Raw genomic sequence first — 17,196 nt, forward strand, 5'->3', positions numbered from 1 at the left:
ACTGGGAACCTCCATATGCCACAGTATGGCCCTAAATTTAAAAAATGTCGAAACTGGGAGTTCCCGTCATGGCTTAGTGGTTAACGAATCCAACTAGGAACCATGAGGTTGTAGGTTCAATCCCTGGCTTTGCTCAGTGTGTTAAGGATACAGCATTGCCATGAGCTGTGGTGTAGGTCAAAGACGAGGCTCAGATACCCCGTTGCTGTTGCTGTGGCATAGGCCAGCAGCTGCAGCTCCGATTAGACCCCTAGCCTGGGAACCTCCATATGCCACAAGTGCAACCCTAGAAAAGACACACACACACACACGTCAAAACAATTACAATAGTAATAGCACAGATCACAGATAACCATAGTAAATATAACAATAATGAAAATATTTGACACATTGTGAGAAAAATAAGTGAAATGTGACACACAGATGAAAAGGAAGCAAATGCTATGGGAAATATAGCACCCACAGATTTTCTCACTGTAGGGTTGCCACACACCTTCAATTTATAAAAAATTGCATCATCTGTGACGCGTGATAAAGCAAAGCGCAATAAAATGAGGTATGCCTGTATAATAAGCTACATGTTTAAAGTATATAATTTGATCAGTTTGGGGGGTTTCTCGTTTTTTTTTTTCAAATTTGACATATGATAGTACACACATGTAAAACAATTACCACAGTCAGAATAACCAATGTTTCCGTTATTCCTAAAACTTTCCTCACATTTCTTTTGTAATACTTTTTCCCCCTCTATCTTTGTTCCCAAGCAACCACTGATCTGCTTTAGCCACCACTTTCCTAAAACTGTATTTCACTGGCATCATACAGTGTATATTCTCTTGTCTGATTTCTCTCATTTATCATAATGCATTTGATATTAATCCACATTGCATGTATTAATACCTCATTCCTTTTTATTGCTAATGGTATTTCACTGTATGGATATAACACATAATTTGTTTTTCTCTTCACCTGATGATAGAGATTTGGATTGTTTCCAGTTTTTGGCTTTTCAGGATAGAAAAAAAAACTTTATCCTAAAGTTTTTAAGGTTTAAGAACAGAAAATTTCAAGGCTCTTTATTTAACATCCCAGTATACCAGCTGGTTCCAAATATCAATTGCAGAGATACGTGTGCTAAAGATGGAAGTAAATGCATATATAAAGGGTAAATTAGATTGATACCTTCTATACAAATTTTTCTTACTTTTTCATAGACTGTACTATTTAGGTAAGGGTAAACATGAAAAGCTCCCCGAATCCTCTTCACACCTGGATACAGCAATGGCACCATATTAACATAAGCCACACCATGAAATGAAGGCTGACCTTCGTCATCAGTCTAAAGGAATAAAAACAGAGAGCTGTTAGTGATATAATGTATTGTAGCATAAGATATGGAGCCCTGACTCAACAGTTAAAAGTCTTCACTTTAGGAACCATCTATGCTAGTTGATTTGGGCCATTTACACAGACATCTTGGGTCTCCACTCATTTACATTCAAAATGGATTTAATAATGATCAGGAGTTCCTATTGTGGCTCAGTGGGTTAAGAACCCGACAAGTATCCATGACAATGTGGGTTTGATCCCTGGCCTTGCTCAGTAGGTTAAGGATCCGGCATTGCTGCTAGCTGCAGTGCAGGTCGAAGATGTGGCTCAGATCCCACATTGCTGTGGCTGTAGCACAGGCCAGCATCTGCATCTCTGATTCAACCCCAACCTGGGAACTTCTATATGCTGCAAGTGTTGCCCTAAAAAGAAAAAAATAATAATAACACCATGATCACTGAGATAATGCATATTAACAGTGTTAATGAACAGTAAGGAGAGTAGTTGAATCAAAGCATACTCTAATTAATCAATAATGTATATACATTATAACTGACCAAAAAGTCAATTTTACCAGATTGCTTCTTTGGAAAAAGTGAAGCTTTGCAAAACAAAAACAAACAAACAAAAAAAAACTAATAATAACGACAAAAATAAAAGCTTAAAAGAAATAAAAAATTGTGGCTTTAGCTTTAGTTCACACATTTATATGAATGAAAGGGGCCTTACAAATCATCTGGATCAGTGATAATAAACAGGATTTAATTTATGTTTAAATTCTAATCAGTTAGTGGAGGTGTTTTAGACTACTGTTTTGAGAGAGATCCTGTGTCTTCATCTGGGTTCAAAAGGAGAGAATTGTTTGTTTGTTTGTTTGTTTGTTTGTTTGTTTGTTTGCTTTTGGGGGCTGCACCCTCAGCATACAGAGGTTCCTAGGGTAGGGGTCCAATCAGAGCTACAGCTGCTGGCCTACACCACAGCCACAGCAACTCCAGATCCGAGTCGCGTCTGTGACCTACACCACAGCTCACGGCAACACTGGATCCTTAACCCACTGAGCAAGGCCAGGAATCGAACCCACAACCTCATGGTTCCTAGTCAGATTTGTTTCTGCTGCACTACGATGGGAACTCCAAGAAAATGTTTTAATTGATCAGTAATATCTTCTATGGATGAAGCAGTATGAATGACAATCTGCTGTCATGTACTTGCCATCCCTAATTTCATCTAAATTCTAATTACCAATTCTCATGAAGAACATGCCAGTAAATATATTTTATAAGGAAAAAAATCAATGTGGTGAAAGAAAGCAATTAATTTCCACAGGGTAAAAGTAATCTCTTTGATTTTGCTGATTATACTAATTACAAATTAGATTAAAAGTCCTATCTTCATGGGATAACATTATCTTGTTTTGGAAACCTAAGGAATGTTAGCCAATGCATATTATATATTACAAAGGGAAAACTGTTTACATGGTAGTATTTTTATTACACACCAAAAAAGCTTAATTTAAAAGTCAGCAAAATAGGAGTTCCTGCTGTAGTGTAGTAGGTTAAGAATCTGACTGCAAGGGCTCAGGTCACTGCAGAGGCATGGGTTTGATCCCTGGCCCAGTGCAGTAGATTAAAGGATCTGGTGTTGCCACAGCTGTGGCATAGGTCGCAGCTACAGCTTGGATTTGATCCCTGGCCTGGGACCTTACATATGCCATGGGTACAGCCATTAAAAAAAAAATCAAAATAATTTAAGTTCTTGGTAATATAATAGCAAAAGAATCTATTATATGCCATGAATCATGTTAGGTACTATGGAAGATAAAAAGCAGTCTATGACAGAATCTCTGCTATAAAGGAGTTTATAAGTAAGCAGAAAAGATCAGACATGCATAACTACAAAGAACATATTATGAAAAGTTAAACACTAATAAAATGGACAACCTAGAACAAATTAATAAATTCCTAGAAATGTACAATCTCCCAAGATTGACAGGACAAAGTAGAAAATATGAACAGACCAATAACCAGTAATGAAATTAAATCGGCAATTTAAAAAACTCCCAACCAACAAAAGTCTAATACCAGATGGCTTCACAGGTGGATTTCACAAAACATTTAAAGAATAGTTAACATTTAACCCTCTTAAACTGTTCCAAAAAACTGAAGAGGAAAGAATGCTTCCAAACCTTTTCTACAAGGCCAATATCAACCTGATACCAAAACCAGACAAAGATATTACAAGAGAAGAGAATTACAGGCCAATATCCCTGACGAACATAAATGCCAAAATCCTCAACAAAATATTAGCAAATGGAATTCAATAATACATGAAAAGAATCATATACCATGATCAAGTGGGATTTATCTGAGGGATGCAAGAATGGGTTAATATCTGCAAATCAATGTGATCTACTACATTAACAAATTGAAAAATAAAAATCATATGATCAACTCAACAGATGTAGAAAAAGCATTTGACAAATTTCAACATCCATTGATGATAAAAACTTTTGACAAAGTGGGTCCAGAGGGAATATATCTCAACACATACGACAAACATAAAGCCGGCATCATACTCAAAGGTGAACTATAGAAAGCCTTTCCTCTAAGATTGGGAACAAGACAAGAATGCCTACTCTTACTACTTTATTCAACATAGTATTAGAAGTCTTAACCACAGCAATCAGACAACTAAAAGAAATAAAAGTAATTCAAATGAGGAAGGAAGACATAAAACTGTCACTGTTTGCAGATGACATATTATATATAGAAAACCCTAAAAACATCATCCAAAAACTACTAGAATAAATGAATTCAGTAAATTTTCAGGATACAAAATTAATATACAGAAATCTCTTGCATTTCTATAGACTTACAATGAATTATTAAAAAGAGAAATTAAGAAAACAACTCCATTTACAAATGCATCAGAAAGGATAAAATACCTAGGAATAAATCTAACCATGGTGGTAAAAGATTTGTATTCTGAAAACTACAAGACACTGAGGAAAGAAACTGAAGCTGACACAAATGGAAAGTTATACTATGCTTATGGATTGAAAGATTTAATACTGTTCAAATAACCATACTGTCAAAGGCAATCTAAACATTCATTGCAATCCCTATCAAAATACCAAAGGCATTTTCCACAGAACTAAAGCAAATAATTCCAAAATGTGTATAGAACAACAACAACAACAAAAAACCCCTGAACAGCCAAAACAATCTTGAGAAAGAAGAATAAAGCTGGAGATGCCATGCTTCCTGATTTCAACCATACTACAAAGCTGGAGTAATTAAAACAGTGTGGTACTGACAACAAAAAATACACATAGATCAATGGACCAGAATAGACAGCAAAGAAATAAGCCCATAGTTGTATGGTAAATTAAGCTATGACAAAGGAGGCAAGAATATACAATGGAAAAATACAGCCTCTTCAATAAATGCTATTGGAAAAGCAGGACATGCAAAAGAATCAAACTGGACTACCTTCTCATGTCATATACAAAAATAACCTCACAATGGGTTAAAGACTTAAGTGTAAGATATGAAACCATAAAACACCCAGAAGAAAACACAGGCATGGAGTTCCTGTTGTGGCTCAGCAGTAATGAACCCATCTAGTATCCATGAGGACGTGGGTTTGATCCCTGACCTTGCTCAGTGGCTTAAGGATCCAGTGTTGCCATGAGCTGTGGTGTAGGTTGCAGATGCAGCTTGGATCCCATGTTGCTGTGGGTATGGTGTAGGTGGGCAGCTGCTGCCGCAAATCAACCCCTAGGCTGGGAACTTTCAAATGTTTCAGGTGCAGCCCTAAAAAGACCAAAAAAAAAAAAAAAAGAAAAGAAAAGAAAAAAAAAAAAAAACATAAGCAGTCTGCTCTTTGACAGCTATATTTTTTTGGCTATGTCTCCTCAGGCAAGGGAAACAAAAGCAAAAATAAAAGCTCCCTGATGACCTAGTGGTTAAGAATCTGGGATGGCCAGAAGTTTCTGGCCCAGGAACTCCTGCATGCTGTGAGTGGGGCAAAAAATAAAATAAAATGAGGCAAAAATAAACAAGTGGGACTCTATCAATCTAAAAGTTTTTGCAGGAGTTCCTCTTGTGGCTCAGTGGGTTAAGAATCTGACATAGTCTTCATGAGGATGTGGGTTCAGTCCCTGGCCTCATTCAGTCAAGTAAGGATCCAGCATCGCCCAAGATGTGGTGTAGGTCTCAGATGTGGCTTCAGTCCATTGTTGCTGTGACTGTGGCATAGGCCTGCAGCTGTAGCTCTGACTCACCCCTTGGCTCAGGAACTTCCATATACTGCAGGTATGGCCTTAAAAGAAAAAAAAAGCAGTTTTTGACAGTAAAAGAAACAATCAAGAAAGTGAAAAGTCCACTTCCTAAATGGGAGAAAATATTTGCAAACTACATATCCAATAAAAAGTTAATATCCAAAATACACAAAGAACTCCTATACCACAACATCAAAAATAAAAATCCAAACAACCTAATTTAAAAACAACAGAAGACCTAAATAGGCATTTTTCCAAAGAAGGCATACGGATGGCTAACAGACACATGAAAACCTGCTCAACAGACCTAATAATCAGGGAAATGCAAATAAAAACCACAATGAAATAGCACTTTACACCTATTTGATGTAAATAAGGATAATAAAGATGGCTATCATCAAAGAGAAAACAGATTAGCATTAGTAAGGATGTGGAGAAAAGGGAACCCTCATGTGCTGTTGGTGGGATTATAAACTGGTGAGCCACTAATGAAAAACACCATGGAGGGTCTACCAAAAATTAAAAGTAGAACTGCCATGTGATCTAGCAATTCCATTTGAGGGTATTTACCCAAAGAATACAAAAACATGAATTTGAAAAGACATATGCACTCCAATATTCATTGTAGCATTATTTAAAATAGATAAAGCAGCAACCTAAGTGTCCATCAAAAGATAATGGATAAAGAAGATGTTGTATACACACACACACACACACACACACACACGGATAAAGAAGATGTCATACACACACACATACACACACACACACACACACACACACACAGAGGAATATGACTCAGCCATAAAAAATGAAATATTGCCATTTGTGACAACTGGATGTATCCAGAGGATATTATGCTCGTGAAATAAGTTAGAAAAAGGCAAATAGCATATCTTCTCACTTATACATGGAACTTTAAAAAAACAAAACAGGAGTTCCAGCTGTGGCTCGACAACAAATCCAACCAGCATCCATGAAGTCACAGGTTTGATCCCCTGGCTTCATTCAGTGGGTCAAAGATCTGGCATTACTGTGAGCTATGGTGTAGGTCGCAGATGCAGTACAGATCCCACGTTGCTGTGACTGTGGCATATACCAGCAGCTGCAGCTCCAATTAGACTTCTAGTCTAGGAATTTCCTTAGGCCACAGGTGCAGCCCTAAAAAGCAAAAACTAAAAATAAAAAATAAAAAAATAAAATCAGATTCATAGGTACAAAGAAAAATTGGTGGTTGCTAGAAGGGAATAGGGATTGAAAGGGTAAGAGAAACAGGTAAAGGGGATTAAGAGGTACAAACCATCAGTTACATAATGAATAAGTCAAAGAAATATATAGGGTATGGAATGCAGTCAATAATATTATAATTACTATGTATGGGGACAGATGGTTATTAGATTTATCATAGTGAACAATGCATAATGTATGCAAGTGTCAAATCATTATGTTGTACACCTATAACTAATAATATTGTACATCAAATATATCTCAATTTAAAAAAACAATCTCTTGCAGTGGGTCTTTCTTGGCCTATTTCCTGCGGTTTTCTTCTTCAGCATGATACGAAGCAATTGTTGGCATAGTCAGCAGTTTAAAATGGAAACACAGTCACATGCACAATTAAATTTACTTTTATCATGAACAAAAAAATACAAGCCTTGTTCTAGGCTCATTAAAGCTATATCTTTTCAAAATAGTACTGCATCTATGAATCCTATTACTCTAATAGGCTAAAACATTTTAAGTAGGTTAAGTCTAAAATTCAGGAAGATGTATTAGGTTGAATTATATTGCCAGTATTTAACTTCTTTTGACCTATTAAAAGGCTATCTTGTGTAGTTTTACCTATAATAAAGGGGTAAAGGGAAATAGGATATCTTAGAATAAAGCCTAAACACATTTTTTAATTTTTAATTATATTTTATTTACAATGTTCTGTCAATTTCTGCTGTACAGCAAAGTAAAGCCTAAATAATTTTTAGCGTACAAATAGGGAACTAGGGTGACTCGTCATCCTGATGTGCCAGGGAGAAGGGAGTTTCTTGGAACATAAGACTTTCAGCACTAAAACCGGGAAACTATTCAGCAAATCAGGATGAGCTGGTCACCTTAGGGAGTAGCCACATCAGTTCACATTTTCTTTTGGGATCAGAATTAGAAGCAGGATAACAGGTTGGGTCTGACCCAGCATTTCTCTTATAAATATTCTTAAGCGAACAAATTCACCTTTTCAAATTTAGCACCTTTCCCTTTGGGTGCAGTAGTCAAAGGAACTCTTGTGATCTCTACAGGCCAAAATCGGCAGTCAGCAATTCGCTTCTGAAAACTGAAAATCAAGAATCAGTCCATTAGCATGACACGCAAAAACAGAGTTAGTATAATTTAGGTCAAAGGGAAGCATTCCTCTCTTAAAAAGTAATGGAATACCCATATATAAATTTCTTATTAAGTATGTGGAATTTTTTAAACCTCATATTTATAAAATTCCCCCAAATAATTATATTGTACTGCTAGTAGAAGCAAATTGTACATTTTTGAAAGCAATTTGAAAATATGAATCCAAAGTCTTAAAATGTTCATAGTCTTTGACTCAGAAATTCCATTTCTAGTGATTTAATCTAAATAAGTAATCAGACAAGCATGTAAATGAATAGTATAAAATACATTTTTTTCTACTGTGAAAATAATCATAGTAGGTCTTCAGACTCAGCTCTGGCACATAAAGAGGTTGAAAGTTGTCACACTTGTCTTCACAACAAGAAAAAAATTTGTCAAACTGAAAATCAGTGACTTTTCTTAGATCCATCTAAGAGTTAAGTTCACAAGGCAAATCTCCACATGGAAATTTGGAGAAACAGGCAAGTACAGAGAATCACAGCTGAGATCAGCTTATAGGAAACCACTAGAGTCAATAACTGATAGAAATACTTTAATGGCAATTTTGACAAATTGCTGGAGGATGAGCGGGATCTAGCCAGAGAGTTAAAAACTCCTAGCTGTCCAATATTAGGCAGTCACCACACTTTCTTGAGTTTTAAATCAAGGAACCCATCAGATTCTCCCAATGAAAACAGGTGAAACATACCCTGAGGCAGGGAGAAGAAAAAGGCAACCATTTCAAAATATGTACAGAATGTTCTCCATAACAAACACCTGCTCTTTAAGGGAAACTACTTCACAGGAGTTTTATCCGACCCAGGGGAAAGGCAATTAGACAACTCCATACCAATCTAGGCTTTCTGTCTCAAATGACAAGAGGAGAAAAAAATACTATTACACACTTATGAAGTCACAACCTAGGGACTGAAATCTATTTAAATAGTGAGATCTTGAGTTCCCACCGTGGTGCAGTGGTTAACGAATCTGACTAGGAACCATGAGGTTGTGGGTTCGATCCCTGGCCTCGCTCAGTGGGTTAAGGATTCAGCGTTGCCGTGAGCTGTGGTGTTGGTCACAGACCCAGCTCGGATCCCGTGTGGCTGTGGTGTAGGCCAGCGGCTACAGCTCTGATTATACCCCTAGCCTGGGAATCTCCATATGCCATGGGTGTGGCCCTAAAAAAATAAATAAATAAATAAATAGTGAGATCTAGTCACAGGATTATAGAACACTTCCCTTCCCCATCACCTTATCACCACATCAACAGGAGTCCAGTATAACAGTGGTTTATAACAGAAAGGCTGCAAAACAATTGGACCCCTAGCCTAAAAACTTCAAATATGTGGTGGGTGCGGACTTAAAAAGACAAAAAAAAAAAAAAAAAAACCTACAAAGAATGATAAAAGGCAAGAAAAAACACAGTCTGAAGAGACAAAGCTGGCATATGAAGTAGACTCAGATATGATACAGGTTTTGAAATTATCAATAGAAAATTTAAAATAACTATGATTAATATGTTAAGGACCCTAATGGAAAAAAGCAGACAATGTGCAATAAAAGATGATAATGTAAGCAGAAGGATGGAAATGCTAAGAAAATCAAAAGGAAATGTTAGAAATCACACACATTGATTAAAAATGAACAATTCGGGAGTTCCCGTCATGGCGCAGTGGTTAACAAATCCGACTAGGAACCATGAGGTTGCGGGTTTGATCCCTGGCCTTGCTCAGTGGGTTAACGATCTGGCGTTGCCGTGAGCTGTGGTGTAGGTTGTAGACACGGCTCGGATCCCGAGTTGCTGTGGCTCTGGCATAGGCTGGCAGCTACAGCTCCGATTAGACCCCTAGCCTGGGAAACTCCATATGCCGCGGGAGCGGCCCAAGAAATAGCAAAAAGACAAAAAAATAAAATAAAATAAAAATGAACAATTCAGAGTTCCCGTCGTGGCGCAGTGGTTAACCAATCTGACTAGGAACCAAGAGGTTGCAGGTTCGATCCCTGGCCTTGCTTAGTGGGTTAAGGATCTGACGTTGCTGTGAGCTGTGGTGTAGGTTGCAGACACAGCTCAGATCCCGCGTTGCTGTGGCTCTGGCGTAGGCCAGCGGCTATGGCTCCGATTAGACCCTTAGCCTGGGAACCTCCATATGCCGCAGGAGCGGGAAAGAAATGGCAAAAAGACAAAAAAAATAAAAAATAAATAAAAAAATAAAAACGAACAGTTCATTTGATGGACTTATCAACAGAGTGGACATCACTGAGGAAAGAATTAGTGAGCATCAAGTATACTAATAAAAATTTCCCAAACTGGTAAACAAAATTGACAAACCTCTGGCTAGACTTACCAAGAAGATGAGAAAAAAAGCCCAAATAAACAAAATAAGAAACGATGGAGTTCCCATCATGGCGCAGCAGAAACAAATCTGACTAGGAACCATGAGGTTGCAGGTTTGATCCCCGGCCTCACTCAATGGGTTGAGGATCCTGCATTGCTGTGAGCTGTGGTGTAGGTTGCAGACACGGCTTGGATTTGGCATTGCTGTAGCTCTGGCATAGGTTGGCAGCAATAGCACCAATTAGATCCCTAGCCTGGGAACTTCCATATGCTGAGGGTGCTGCCATCAATAGACAAAAGACAAAATAAATAAATAAGAAATTAAAAAGAAGAAGTCACAACAGATTCTAAGGAAATACAAAAAAACCATGAGAGAATACCATGAACAACTGTATGCTAACGAATTTGACAACCTAGAAGAAATGGACGACTTTCTAGAGACTTACAGCCTGCCAAAACTGAATCAAGAAGAAATAGATCAACTGAACAGACCAATCACTAGAAATAAAATTGAATATGTCATAAAAACACTCCCTACAAATAAAAGTCCAGGACCAGATGGCTTCACAGGTGAATTCTACCAAACATTCAAAGAAGAACTTATACCTATCCTCCTTAAACTTTTTCAAAAGGTTAAAGAAGAGGAACACTCCCAAAGACATTCAATGATGCCACTATCACCCTAATTCCAAAACCAGACAAAGATACCATCAAAAAAGAAAACTATACTCCAATATCTTTGATGAATATAGACACAAAAATTCTCAACAAAATTTTAGCCAACCGAATCCAACAACATATAAAAAAAAAATCATACAGGAGTTCCCATCGTGGCTCAGTGGTTAAAAATTCCAACTAGGAACCATGAGGTTGTAGGTTCGATCACTGGTCTTGCTCAGTGGGCTAAGAATCTGGTGTTGCCATGAGCTGTGGTGTAGGTTGCAGACGTGGCTCAGATCCTGAGATGCTATGGCTCTGGCTCTGGCAATAGTCCAGCAGCTACAGCTCTGATTAGACCCCTAGCCTGGGAACCTCCATATGCCATGGGAGAGGCCCTAGAAAAGGCAAAAAAGCAAAAAAAAAAAAAAAAAAAAAAAAAGTCATACACCACGACCAGGTGGGATTCATCCCAGATTCACAAGGATGGTTCAACATATGCAAATCAATGAATGTCATACACCACATTAACAAAAAGTCAAAAACTGCATGATCCTCTCAATAGATGCAGAATAAGCATCTGACAAAGTCCAACATCCATTCAGGATAAAAATGCTTACCAAAGTAGGTATAGAGGGAACATACCTTAACATAATAAAAGTCATTTATGACAACCCACAGCAAATATAATACTCAATGGAGAAAAACTGAAAGCCTTTCCACTAAAATCTAGAACAAGACAAGGATGCCCACTCTCACCACTGTTATTCAACATAGTATTGAAAGTCCTAGCCACAGCAATCAGACAAACAAAAGAAATAAAAGGCATCCAAATCAGAAGACAAGACGTAAAACTGTCACTGTATGCAGATGACATGATACTGTATATAGAAAACCCCAAGGACCCACATAAAAACTACTTGAACTGATCAACAAATTCAGCAAAGTAGCAGGATACAAGATTAACATTCAGAAATTGGTTGCATTTCTGTATACTAACAATGAAATATTAGAAAAGGAATACAAAAATACAATACCTTTTAGAATTGCATCCTAAAAAATCAAATACCTGGGAATACACCAAGGAGGTAAAAGACTTATATGTTGAGAACTATAACACATTAATCAAGGAAATTAAAGAGGATGCAAAGAAGTGGAAAGATATTCCATGCTCCTGGGCTGGAAAAATTAATATCATAAAGATGGTCATACTACCCAAAGCAATCTACAGATTCAATGCAATCCCTACCAACTTACCCACAACATTTTTCACAGAACTAGAACAAACAATCCAAAAATATATATGGAGCCACAAAAGACCCAGAATTGCCAAAGCAATCCTGAGGAACAAAAACCACGCCGGAAGCATAACTCTCCCAGACTTCAGGCAATATTACAAAGCCAGAGTAATCAAGACAGTGTGGTACTGGTACCAAAACAGACACACAGACAAATGGAACAGAATAGAGAACCCAGAAATAAACCCAGACACCTATGGTCAATTAATCTTTGACAAAGGAGGCAAGAACATAAAATGGGAAAAAGACAGTCTTTTCATTAAGTATTGATAGGAAACCTGGACAGACACAAGTAAATCAATGAAACTAGAACACACCCTCACCCCATGCACAAAAATAAACTCAAAATGGCTGAAAGACTTAAACATAAGACAAGACACCATCAAACTCCTGGAAGAGAACATAGGCAAAACATTCTCTGACATCAACCTGACAAATGTTTTCTCAGGTCAGTCTCCCAAAGCAACAGAAATAAAAGCAAAAATAAACCAATAGGACCTAATCAGATGGACAAGCTTTTGCACAGCAAAGGAAACCAAAAAGACAACTTACAGAATGGGAGAAAATAGTTTCAAATGATGCAACTGACAAGGGCTTAATCTCTAAAATATACAAACAGCTTATACCACTCAACAGCAAAAAAGCCAACAACTCAATTGAAAAATGGGCAAAAGACCTGAATAGACATTTCCACAAAGAAGATACACAGATGGCCAACAAGCACATGAAAAAATGCTCAACATTCCTGATTAGTAGAGAAATGCAAATCGAAACTACCACAAGATACTACCTCACACCTGTCAGAATGGCCATCATTAATAAGTCCATGAATAACAAGTGCTGGAGGGCCTGTGGGGAAAAGGGAACCCTCCTGCACTGTTGGTGGGAATATAACTGGTACAACCACTATGGAGAACAGTATGGAGGTAACTTAGAAATCCATACATAGAACTACCATATGACCCAGCAATCCCACTCTTGGGCGTATATCCAGACAAAACTTTCCTTGAAAAAGGCACATGTACCCGTATGTTCACTGCAGCACTATTCACAACAGCAAAGACATGGAAACAACCCAAATGTCCATCAACAGATGACTGGATTAGGAAGGGGTGTGTGTGCGTGTGTGTGTGTGTACACAATGGAATACTACTCAGCCATAAAAAGAACAAAATAATGCCATTTGCAGCAACATGGATGGAACTAGAGACTCTCATACTGAGTGAAGTAAGTCAGAAAGACACCATATGATATCACTTATATCTCGTATCTAATATATGGCACAAATGAACCTTTCCACACAAGAGAAAATCATGGACTTGGAGAATAGACCTGTGGTTGCCAAGGGGGAGGGGGAGGGAGTGGGATGGATGGGGTGCTTGGGGTTAATAGATGCAGACTATTGCCCTTGGAATGGATTAGCAATGAGATCCTGCTGTGTAGCACTGGGAACTATGTCTGGTAACTTACAACAGAGCATGATAATGTGAGAAAAAAGAAAGTATACATGTATGTGTAACTGGGTCACCACACTATAGAGCAGAAAATTGACAGAACACTGTAAACCAGCTATAATGGAAAAAAATAAAAATCATGGAGTTCCCGTCGTGGCGCAGTGGTTAACGAATCCGACTAGGAACCATGAGGTTCGATCCCTGGCCTTGCTCAGTGGGTTAATGATCCAGCGTTGCTGTGAGCTGTGGTGTAGGTTGCAGATGTGGCTTGGATCCTGTGTTGCTGTGGCTCTGGCGTAGGCCGGTGGCTAGAGCTCCGATTGGACCCCTAGCCTGGGAATCTCCATATGCTGTGGGAGCGGCCCAAGAAATAGCAAAAAAGACAAAAAAATAAAATAAAAATAAAAAAAAATAAAAATAAAAATCATTATATAAAAAATATATAAAGTGGACCCTCAGCAAAAACAAAACAAAACAAAAAAACTTCCCAAACTGAAATAGAAAGGGGAAAAAAATGAAAAAATCACAAGAGAATATCCAAGAACTGTGGAAAAATTACAAAAGGTATAATAGAACCACTAGAAGAAGTGAGAAAGGAGCTAAAGAAATATTTGAGGTCATAATGGCTACAAATTTCACCAAATTAATGAGAGATCCAGGAAGCTCAGAGAATACCAAGCATAAAAAAATACAAAAAAAAATCTGTACCTAGGTATATCAAATTCAAAGTACAGAAACCAAATAGAAAGAGAAAACCTTAAAAGAAGGCAGAGAAAAACACACCTTTCCTAGAGAGGAATAAGGATGAGAATTACATTGGACCTCCCTTTAGAAACCATGCAAGCAGGAAGAGAGTAGTGAAAGAAATATTTAAAGTTTTGAAAGACACAAACCACCAACCTAGAAGTCTGTATCCAATGGAACTATCTTTCAGAGGTGAAGGAAAAGTAAAGACTTCCTTAGTCAAACAAAAATAGAAGGAATTTGTGGCCAGCAGACCTGCCATGAAAGATATGCTAAAACTCTTCAGAGAAAAGGAAATTATATGGATCAGAAACTTGGATCTACATCAAGAACGAAGAATCAGTGAATAAAATAGACTAAGGTAAAATAAATTTAAGTTTTTTCTTATTTTTAGCCAATCAAATAGATAACTATTCAAAGAGTAATAGTAACATTGTATCCTTAACAAAATAACAGCAAATCGAATCCAACAATGTACATTTACTTTATACACCACATTCAAGCTGGGAACTGGACTTTCATTCAGCTTACACATATATTGATAATTCTCTATTTTTCACCTCTTCTTAATCACTGTGACAGAGACTGACAGTTACCCACACAAAATTAAGTGTCGTGTTCCTCTTTAGTATCTAAATCTAGATTTAGTCTGGGTGATATGTCCAACAAAGATTTAGTCTGGGTGATATGTCCAACAAAGACAGTATCCTAGCCTCTTTTGGATGGAGAGATGGCCAATGAGATGTAAACAGTTTTTCAGATTCTAGGAAGGCTCTATAAGATGGGCCAACACAGCCGTATGTGTCCTTTTTTATCCATAAGCAGTCCCCTCTTCCAACTTTCTGCCAGGAATGTGAATGTGCAGACTGGAGCTTCAGCAGCCATCTTGAACTATGAGACAATCTTGTGGATGGACAGAATATACTAAATAAGGTAGAGCAAAACAAAACAAACAAAAAAAACCCCCCAAGACTGATCCTTGATATCACTGACACTGTAGAGCCACAATACATAAAAGTTCTGGACTTCTTTTATATGAAAGAGAAATAGGAATTCACCATGGTTAAGCTACCATCATTAGAAGCCTGTTATTAACAGATGTGGTGAAAGAGAATCCCAGATCACCTTAACCCAAAAATAAACAAACAAAAGTAACATTTCTTCCCACCTACAGTGTTCATTGGTTAAACATATTCCCTCCCTCTTCCTACCTGACCACCGCAGGAGGATCAAGGTAGCATCGACTTTCCAAGTCCCAAGTAATCCTTTTCTTTAGGCATTCTGCTTGGTTCCTAAATTCCCTGTCCTATAAAATCATAAGAAAAACATTTACTCTCTCAATATGCAATGGTTGTCCCCAGCCCAATCTGTGGGGCATTCTTTTAATGGATTTAATCCCAATATTTTTAATACTACTACTCTATAACTACTACTAAAAATACTACCACCATCTTAAATTTTAAGATATTTTACTATTAAAAAAGTACATACAATAAATTACTTATATTATCCTTACATCAATCCAGTACTAACTGCCAAATAGTCACTCATATAACCTCATTCTGTGATTCTCAAACCTGAATGTATACTAGAATTACCTGAGAGCTTCTAAAAAAAAAAATCAACACTTAGGCATTAGTATTATTTTAAAAGTAAATTCTTATGTAATTTATCTGAGTTAGAGCTTGGCTACTGTTATTGTCTTAAAAGCTTTCCAGGACAAACACCATATGACAAAACTTGTATGTGTAATCTAAAATATGACACAAATGGAGTTCTCCTTGTGGCACAGTGGTTAATGAATCCGACTAGGAATCATGAGGTTGCGGGTTCGGTCCCTGGCCTTGCTCAGTGGGTTAAAGATCTGGCGTTCCCGTGAGCTGTGGTGTAAGTTGCAGACGCAGCACGGATCCTGCGTTGCTGTGGCTCTGGTGTAGGCCGGTGGCTACAGCTCCGATTCAACCCCTAGCCTGGGAACTCCATATGTCACGAGAGCGGCCCAATAAATGGCAAAAAAGACAAAAAATAAAATAAAATAAAATAAAATAAAATAAAATAAAATAAAATAAAATAAAATATGACACAAATGAATTTATCTACAAAACAAAAACAGACGCACAGATGTAGAGAACAGATTTGTGGTTGCCAAGGGGAGGAGGGTTGAGGAGGGATGGATTGGGATTTTGGGATAAGAAGATGCAAACTATTATATACAGGATGGATAAACAACAAGATCCTACTGTATAGCACAGGGAACTATATTCAGTATCTTGTAATAAACCATAACGGAAAAGAATATGAAAAAGAATATATGTATATATACATATGCACATATATGTACATATATATAACTGAATCACTTTGCTGTACAGCAAAAATTAACACATCATTGTAAATCAACTGTACTTTTTTTTAATAAATAGAAAAAAAAACTCTCCAGGTGACTAATTAGCAATCAAGGTTGAGAACTAGTTATCTAAACTAAAATAGAATATAAAATTTGAATTCTAAAATAAAATATCTGGGAGTTCCCATAGTGGCGCAGTGTAAATGAATGCAACTAGGAACCATGAGGTCGCCGGTTCAATCCTTGGCCTCGCTCAGTGGGTTAAGGATCTGGCATTGCCGTGAGCTGTGGTGTAGGCTGCAGATGCGGCTCAGATCTAGCGATGCTGTGGCTGTGGTGTAGGCTGACAGCTATAGCTCTGACTGGACCCCTAG

General features: G+C 37.5%; 1 protein-coding gene across 14 annotated transcripts in view; it reads right to left on the reverse strand.

Moving 5' to 3' along the window:
- CFAP70 (cilia and flagella associated protein 70) overlaps nucleotides 1–17,196 on the reverse strand; it is a 123,793-nt gene that overhangs the window by 70,194 nt on the left and 36,403 nt on the right. For all 14 annotated transcript variants that reach the window (XR_014828098.1, XM_084997300.1, XM_084997299.1 and 11 more), the window contains 3 exons: nucleotides 15,687–15,781; nucleotides 7,838–7,937; nucleotides 1,205–1,339 (listed from right to left, as the gene is read on the reverse strand). Coding sequence is in view for 10 of the 14 variants with exons in the window: in XM_084997300.1 (XP_084853426.1) it covers nucleotides 1,205–1,339; nucleotides 7,838–7,937; nucleotides 15,687–15,781 (330 nt within the window). In the remaining 4 variants the exon portion in view is untranslated. The remainder of the gene's footprint in view (nucleotides 1–1,204; nucleotides 1,340–7,837; nucleotides 7,938–15,686; nucleotides 15,782–17,196) is intronic.

This window comes from Sus scrofa, chromosome 14, assembly GCF_054392235.1.
Source record: "Sus scrofa isolate SSC_HxYL_T2T_F1_AM1 chromosome 14, Sscrofa_HxYL_maternal_Yorkshire_Landrace_v2.0, whole genome shotgun sequence".
Taxonomy (NCBI): domain Eukaryota; kingdom Metazoa; phylum Chordata; class Mammalia; order Artiodactyla; family Suidae; genus Sus; species Sus scrofa.